This window comes from Vulpes vulpes, chromosome 11, assembly GCF_048418805.1.
Source record: "Vulpes vulpes isolate BD-2025 chromosome 11, VulVul3, whole genome shotgun sequence".
Lineage (NCBI taxonomy): Eukaryota > Metazoa > Chordata > Mammalia > Carnivora > Canidae > Vulpes > Vulpes vulpes.
In genome coordinates, this window is record NC_132790.1 from 21,444,295 (window position 1) to 21,453,091 (window position 8,797).

Below are 8,797 nucleotides of genomic sequence, written 5' to 3' on the forward strand. Positions count from 1 at the left end.
TATCTGCCTTTGGCTCTGGCCATGATCCCAGGGTCCTGGGATCCAGCCCCACGTCAAGAACCTTGCTCTGTGGAGAGCCTGCTCCTCCTTCTCCCTCTGCTTCTTCCCCCACTCATGCTCTCTCTCACTCACTTAATCTCAAAAAAATAAAAATCTTAAAAAAAATTAAAAAACTAAAATTCTCAATTCTCTCTAATTTACAAATGTAGTAGAAAGCCAATCAAGATGTCATTTGGCCTTTTCTGAAATTTGACATGTACATAAGTGTATGCAGAAAAATAGAAAAAATTAGACAATGGTATTTTGCAAAGGAATAATGAGTCAACCATTGAACATTTTGTCACTATTTCAAAGTTAAAACAACTGAAGTGTGGCAGTAGTAAATTAAATTTAAAAAAACCATAAATACACATATATAAACATATGTAAGATACAGATCGGAGAATATTCCAGTTCATTGTAGGTTTTTTTTTTTATAAATTTATTTTTTATTGATGTTCAATTTGCCAACATACAGAATAACACCCAGTGCTCATCTGGTCAAGTGCCCCCCTCAGTGCCCGTCACCCATTCACCCCCAACCCCCGCCCTCCTCCCCTTCCACCACCCCTAGTTCATTTCCCAGAGTTAGGAGTCTTCATGTTCTGTCTCCCTTTCTGATATTTCCTACTCATTTCTTCTCCCTTCCCTTCTATTCCCTTTCACTATTATTTATATTCCCCAAATGAATGAGACCATATAATGTTTGTCCTTCTCCGAATGACTTATTTCACTCAGCATAATACCCTCCAGTTCCATCCACGTCAAAGCAAATGGTGGGTATTTGTCATTTCTAATGGCTGAGGAATATTCCGCTGTATACATAGACCACATCTTCTTTATCCATTCATCTTTCGATGGACACCGAGGCTCCTTCCACAGTTTGGCTATTGTGGACATTGCTGCTAGAAACGTCGGGGTGCAGGTGTCCCGGCGTTTCATTGCATCTATCTTTGGGGTAAATCCCCAGCAGTGGATGTGGAGAAAGGGGAACCCTCTTGCACTGCTGGTGGGAATGTGAACTGGTGCAGCCACTCTGGAAAACTGTGGAGGTTCCTCAAAGAGTTAAAAATAGATCTGCCCCACGACACTGTCTTGGTTGGGATGCTTTCCCTTCTCCTGTCCCAACAAGTAGTTTTGGCTACTTCATTGTTCCCACTTTTAAGATTTCAGCTTGGAGCTGGCACTCAGGAAGCCCGCCCCGTCTCCCCAGGCAAGCTCAGGCCCATGTGCTACCCCCACAGCTCCTGCTCTTTACAGCACCTATCACAGTTCATATTCTGTATAATGAGTAGTCTTCAAATACAGTTTGAATGCTCTGTGTCCCCAGACCATCACCTTCTGAAGGTGTCTCTGACTTATTTGACTCTCTAATCACTGACAAAATACTAAGCACAGGGTGAGTATTCCATTTCTGTGCTGGCAGTTGTCAGAAAGAGTACTTTGTAACCTTGGTGAGATTAGGGAATCTTAGAACTCAGCCTGAATTCTTGGGGCTCCCTATCTACCCAGGAATCAGCCTCAAATCCAGAAAGTGAGAGCCACCTATGGGATGGTCTTCAGGGGTGCTAGAAATTAGAAACTGTGCCCACTTTGCAGGCAGGCTGGTGGTAGGAACGTGCCAAGGAACAGAGTACATGGAGGCAGCTCCTCCAGGACACGAGATCTGGGAGTCCCCTGGAAGGACCCCAGGGGAGCTGCAGGCCTCTGTTCCTCCTCCTTTGTTCTCCATGAATCTTTGAACCTCAGACCTATGAGCTTATCCTCCAAATCCTCCCATGCATGCAAACACAGCTCTTATTGCCAGCTTTTCTCCCATATGTCCCCTTCCCCACCAGCCCACAAAGAACCAGACTCAGTCAGCAGCAGACACTGGAGATAGGATGTAATTGCATCTCAAGATAGGCATAAGCAGAGCTCAGACTGGGGCCCCAAGATGGTTCAGTGGCAGGGGTGGTTGGGTCACTCCCAGCACCCCCACCCTGTTTCTGGCTCTCATTCTTCCTCAATGACTCTGGAACAACATTGTCTCCCCAGTAAAGGGCATCATAGTGGATTTGGTTCATAGTGCAGCTGCATTCAAGAACGGGGGAGTTAGGGTTGTGGGATACAGGGGAAAGGCACGGAGGAAAAGATATGGTCTGACCACCTAGGGCTCCTATGCCTGCCTCAGCTTCTCCACGGCAGCATCCACATCACCCCCAGTGGCTATGAGGGCCTGGAGGTTGGCTTCGGGATTCAGAAAGCCCATTGCCCGCAGTTGCTCTAGCTGCACCCGGAAGTGAATCTCGGGCTGCAGCTGCTGCGGATTGGCACCAACAAGAGTTTGCAACATCTGGAGGAAGGGGGTAGAATGGAGGCCTAGCTCCACAGAGCCCTGGGCTGGGGGAACCTCAGGAGCTGGGGCAAGAGGGGGATCCTCAGGCATAAGGGCACCCTCCCTAGGCTCTGTACTGCCTGCCATATTCCCCAGCCCTGCTAGGCAAGGCATGAACCAGAGGAGGAGGCGCGGGGCTTCAGTAGCCAGGACCTGCAGACCCTGCTCAATCTGTAGCAGGGCATGCATGGCTCGAGGGTTAGCCATGGCTGCCTGAAGGTGCAGCAGCAGTGGCAGCTGCCGGCGCATCTCATCCTGCAACTGTGGGACCTGGCTCATGCTGGTAGGCCTCAGAGATCTTGGAAAAGCTGGTGGTGGCAGCCAGGCATGCTCGGGGCTGCCGAGGGTAGCCGCCACAGAGGAAAGTGGTGAAGGAACGAATGGTGCCCTGTTAGCAGAATGCCCCAGCCCTAAGACAAGATCAGGCATGTTGGTGCTGTGGCTAGGGGAGCCATTCCCTGCACCACTTTGGCTTCCATCTTGGCCAGTATTGCTCTCTGGGGGGTATCTTAGGAATGATGGGCAAGAGGACTTTCCCTTGATGGTTGTTGACTCTTTGGGGAGAGGCTGGCCTGACTCACGTTCTTGGGAGGAAGAGGAAGTTGGGGGGATACGATTTCCTGGTGGTGGTGGTTCTTGGCTGGGATTGAGGGTGGATGCAATCCCTTGCAGATAGGTTCCCAGGGACTGGGGGGTCTCATGTAATTGCTGAAGATAGTCATAGAGCCCTATATTACCCAGAATGTTGGGAACCCTGTTTCTAGTTTCGGGTGCATCCTGGTCTCCAGGACGCCTGCCTCGCCTACTACCTGAGCTTCCATATGTGGAAGCCCAGGGGTTCGGGAGAGGGTCACAATTCTCTGTCCTCGAAGGTTGGTTGCTGCTGGTGGTGGCATTAACAGTAGTGGCAGTAGCAAAGGGATTGCCACCAAATTGCTCCTGTACTGCATTCAGCATCGGATCCATAATATCTGTGTACATGGTACGAAGCACATTGTAGCCACCAGGGATGCTCTCCAGGTTACTGAGTGCCCGGTCCTGGCTACGCATCATCTCTTGCATCATGGCCGGGTTGCGCAGGAACTCCAGTGTCTGCCGCATGATTTCAGGGTTGTTGAGAATATGCCCAATCTCTGGGTTGTGCTGGATCAGCTGCTGCATATGGGGGTTGTCGAGAACTAGCTGGCGCATCAGGCCTGTGTTGGACAGCAGACCCTGGATGAAAGGGTCATCGATGATCTGAGCCACAAACTCAGGCACAGACACATGCTGCCACATCAGTGAGCTTGGCTGGTCAGGGAAGCTACCGGAGGTCAGGCCTAGCCCATTGAGGCCTGTGAGGACACCTAAGCTAAAGGTGGGTGGCATATCAGCTGGGTAAATGGAGCTCGATTGAGGGAATGATCCAGGGCTGGAGGCTGGGGCAGGGACTGAAGCAGCTGGACACTCAGTGCCCATGGTGCGGCGTTGCATCTTGATGACCAGGTGGACAGTGAGGCCATCTCGGACTCCACACTGTGCCAGTGAGTCAGGGTCCTTGAGGATTTTGCCAGCAAAGATTAGGATCAGCTGATCAGGGTGGGCCTTAAAGCGCTGGGATATTTCTTCCTTCAGCTGCTGGATGGTGCAAGTGTCTGTAACTGAGAAATCCTCCTTGTCCTTGGGCGTCTTCACTGTCACCTTGATGAGGCGGGGGTCCTGGATCGGCGCTGGGTTGCCCTGTGGCAGGGCCTCTCCGCTTTTGGCCATGGTGGGCAGCAGGAGGCCCAGGTCTGTGGGGACACAGCTGCGGGATGTGGATGGGGGTACTGAATCATCCTTTTGGGCAGTGGCAAAAGAAGGAAAGGTGAGCAGGAAGAGGGCCTGGGGTCTCAGGGTAAGGGCACAGGGAGTCTGCATGGGAGGGGTACTGAGGTCCTAGGATTGGATGCTTGTGGAGGATTATGGATCTGAGCAGTGTCAGGGTCAAAAGAGGGACACTGGATGCCCTGAGAAAGAGGTCTACGGTTGATGAGTGAAGGGCAAAGGTAAGAAGAAGGGTTTGGGTCAGGGCATACATACCAATCAGCTGTGGCCCCGTCCTCCCTCTTATACTGGGCTCCAAACCGCCCTCATCTTGCTAACAGCCACCCCTGAAGCCTTCTGGGCCGGAACCCACTCCATCAGGTGACCTCTGTGACCTCAGCACTGACATCACAGCCTCACACAATGGATTCTTGAGATTCCTCCAAGGTGCTCTGTATCCTCAGGAACTCCCCCCTCCCCCCCATCTTTACCTCTTTTATTACCTTTATCTTGATGCCTTCTTCACAGTGAGCGGTCTGGGCTGACCCTTCCATTTCAGGCCAAGAGTCCTACTTCCACACATCTGTATATGGTATGTGGAGACTCACCTCCGATTGCCCAATTAGGAAAGGCTCATCCTCCCTTGTCCCTGTAAAGACCCAAATTCAGCTGCACCTTGAATTGCTCCTCTTCCTGGCATTCTAGGTTTCTGCCTTCTCTTTGATTCAACATTAGCTGTGAATTTTTAATATATTTTCAGAGCATTAACTTACTGATAGGCAAGATCAAGAGTATGAAAGGGGAGCCAAAAATGACATAACGTTTTTTTTTTTTTAATTAGAGGGTTTCCCTCTCTCTCTTAACATTCTTTTCTGTTTTCAGAATTATCTCTGTTTTCTCTGGGGTCATTTTTTCTATTTTGTTTATCTTGGTCTCTTGTGTAGGTTGCAAGTTCTTCTGAAATATTTATTTATTTATGATAGAGAGAGAGAGAGGCAGAGACACAGGCAGAGTGAGAGGGAGAAGCAGGCTCCATGCACCGGGAGCCCGACGTGGGATTCGATCCTGGGTCTCCAAGATCGCGCCCTGGGCCAAAGGCAGGCGCTAAACCGCTGCGCTGCCCAGGGATCCCTGACATAAAGTTTTTATTTTACTTTTTAAAAAGATTGTTGTTATTCCCCAAAAGAATGCAAAGAATGGATTGGCTATTTACTGAGATTTGAAAAAAAAAAAAAAAAGACCGAGAAATAAAGTTGTTAAACAGAAAACCCAGAATTCAATGCTATGTACATTTGAGATGTTTATTTTATACCCAAATGGACAAGAAGGGAGGGAGTTCACTATTGTGAGTCTACAGTTCATCAGCCATGGCAGGGTATTTAAAATCATAAGATTCGTGAGTAGCAGTAACATGATAGAGATAAAAAGACCAAGGCACGAGCAACTACATATTTACAAGTCTGGAATATAAGATGTGTTCCACAAAGGAAATTGAGAAGAAATAAAATATATAGTCAGAAAAGAGAGAAAGGGGAAAAAAGCAAATGAAGTGTTTCAGAAAGAAGAGAGTAACCTATGGTATTGGATGATGCTGGTGGGTTAGGAAGATAAAGGCTGAAAACTATTAGATTTGCCAAGAGAATGGAGGACAATGATGAGCCTGAGTTTGGAAGAGTGGAGGGGGCAGAGATCTGGCTGAAGTAGATTTAAAAGCAAGTGAGGGGTTGCCTGGGTGGCTCAGCAGTTGGGCCTCTGCCTTCGGCTCAGGGCGTGATCCTGGATCTGAGATCAAGTCCCACATCAGGCTCCTTGTGGGGAGCCTGCTTCTCCTTTGGCCTGTGTCTCTGCCTCTGTGTGTATGTGTTTGATGAATAAATAAATCTTTTTAAAAAGCAAGTGAGTTGGAAATGAAGTGGATTAAATAAGAGTATTTATATAAGAGAAAGGGTACGATGTCTGTGTAGAAACATGGGGATAGAGATGTTTTTCTTAGACGGACAATACTATATCATGCTTTTATTCTGTTGGGAACAACATAGAGGAAGGACAAATGATGCAGAAAGAAGAGAAAATAATTGCAAAAGTAAACTGTTGTGTAGATGAATTGGAGAGACTGAGATCAGTGCCCTAGTGGAGAGCTTGATTTAGGTCCAAAGATAATTTACTCATGATAAGAGAATGGAGGACAGAGCGTACACTGTCAGTGGACAGTCAGATTTCAGTTATGGCACAAAGGTGGGGATCATTTAGAGGAAACGTTAGATAGAGTAGGGTTTTGCTGTTGCTAAATTATGAGTTCTAGATGGTGGGTGGAAAGATGTGGAGAATTGATGACCAATGGAAACATCGGGTCTGATGAGGGATTTTCAGAGCATATTGGGGTAGGAATCAGAAAAATGATGCAAAGAGCTTGGGCTTTCATGTAAACTGTGGCAAACAGGGTATAAAGTTCAATCATATTAATTGATTGGATAGCCTGAGTGGCTTACTCAGTTAAGCCTCCAACTCTTGGTTTTGGCTCAGGTTATGATCTTAGGGTTTTGAGGTCGACTCCGATTTCAAGCAGGTAGTTAAGCTGCACAATAAGCTCCATGCCTGGTGTGGAGTCTGCTTGGGATTCTCTCTCCCTCCAGCTCTTCCCTCCCACTCGAGCTCTATACATACATACATACATATATACATAAATTTTTTTAAAAGATTGATTGGATAGAAACATCTTAATGGGAAGGTGGAAAATCCATTTTAGATGTAATTCTTTCTTGAGACATATCTTTTTACTAGTTTGAGGGGGTGGAGTGGGAGTCTGGCAATAGATCTATAGGAGTTTTGTGGATTCTCCCTCAATCTTGCTGATTGCAGTGTCAGGGCTGGAAGAGGGGTGGTCTGTGAGAAGTACACAAATTTCTGTGGGTACCCTTTGCAGACCAGAATCTGAATACCAGGCACCACCTCCACTGCTGCAGACACCACCGTCTCCCACCCGCTCCATTGTAAGAGCTGCCTCACTAGTGCACCCACTTATAGTTCTACCTCTACTATGGTCTTTCCCCACTCTGCAGCCAGACCCACCCACCGAAACTCCTGCATTGTTTGCTCAAAATTCAGCAGGGATTTTCTACTACATTCCTAGTAAAATTCAGAGTCCTTGTCAGACCTACAAAGCTCTTCCTGATTTATCTGATGTTCTGTTTTTCCTCCCATTGTTTAGTTCACACTCCACTCCAGCTACAGCATCTCCTTGTTATTCTTCAAATACCTCAAGAATATTCATTCCTACCTTATGCTTTTACCCCTAGGTAGCCTCCTACGCCTGGAATATATTTCTCCCAAGGGAGTGCATGTTCAGTTCTCCCATTTCCTTTTGATTTCTGCTCAACTATTGCCTTACAGAGAGACCTCCTGGATTACCCCTGCTTGTAGAAGAGCTTATCCTGCTTCATTTTCCCTCATAACACTTATTTGTAAGTTAGGTAGAATACAGTCTTATCCCCACCAAAGTAAACTCCATAAATAAAGGAAATTTATTTGGTCACTGCTATTTCTTCAACGCCTAAAATAATATTTAACTTATGTAATTGTTTACACACCAACTGGCTGGGATACTCCTCTGGAGGCAGGAAGAGGAAGAGATGGGGCCTTGGCTAACTACAGAGAACACAAGCTACGGATATTAAATATGCTGAAGGATGTATATTCTTGGAAGCTGCCATGCCCCGGATGCCTGAGTTTTGGCGACAGGAATATGCAGTCAGGGTCGGCAGCTCCATCTTTCTGAGCTCAAGAGTGAATAGTAACAGTCCAGGAAAGTCCTATGATTGTGACGATGGCAGTTAGTAAGAGATTCCTAAAGAGGACAAATACTTACCTTGATCTAACTGAAATGTGGACTTTTCCTACTCTGGCCCACCAGGCCATTCTTCCACTTTTAAACTTGAACAATTTGGACTTGCAAAGTTGAGGAAGTCTTTATGACTACATACCTGTGTCTATCTATAGCAATTTTCCCTTTCTGTATGGGTATGTATGACTATCTTCCTCTACACATGGATGAGTCTGTGTATGCATCTTTAGACATCTGTATGCTTCTATGCATGTCCATAGCTGTGTGTGCAGTGTGCCGAATATCTGTGTCTATCAATGTGAATCTTTGACTGTATGACGTTGTGTATGTGTGCAACACTGTTTGAGGCTATGTATACATGTTCTTGGATATGTGAGCATGGTATCTGAGCTTATGGTTCTATGCGTGCAACTATGATTCTCTATCTCTAAATTGACATATGCATGTGGTATGTGTGTGTGCTCATGTATGTACTGTAGGTGAGACAGGTAAATCGTACACACAGATAGTTCCTTTTTTTTTTTTTGCAAAAGAAACAAAGCCAAACCTCAGATGGGGGTATGTGGGAGTAGCCATTTTATTGACAGATCTTCTACCCATGGCCAATGGTCTATTCTTCAGTGAAGAAAGCATTGTTTGGTTTCTCCTGTTCCAGGACCTTTCCTGGTTGAAAGCAGCAGAAGAGGTAGAAGAGAGAGATGATGTGGTCAAATGGATCATCAGGCAGGTAACAAGCAAATAAGTAGGCATGGTGG

General features: G+C 46.8%; 1 protein-coding gene across 1 annotated transcript; it reads right to left on the reverse strand.

The window, feature by feature from the left end:
- Nucleotides 1-2,197: 2,197 nt before the first annotated feature.
- Nucleotides 2,198-4,165, reverse strand: UBQLN3 (ubiquilin 3). The gene has a single exon (XM_025988410.1). It carries the CDS (start codon nucleotides 4,163-4,165, stop codon nucleotides 2,198-2,200), a length of 1,968 nt encoding a protein of 655 aa, XP_025844195.1.
- Between the last annotated feature and the right edge of the window lie 4,632 nt (nucleotides 4,166-8,797).

Excerpts from the sequence above, each read along its gene's own strand:
- UBQLN3 (XM_025988410.1), bottom strand. The coding sequence starts at position 4,165 with ATGGCCAAAAGCGGAGAGGCCCTGCCACAGGGCAACCCAGCGCCGATC.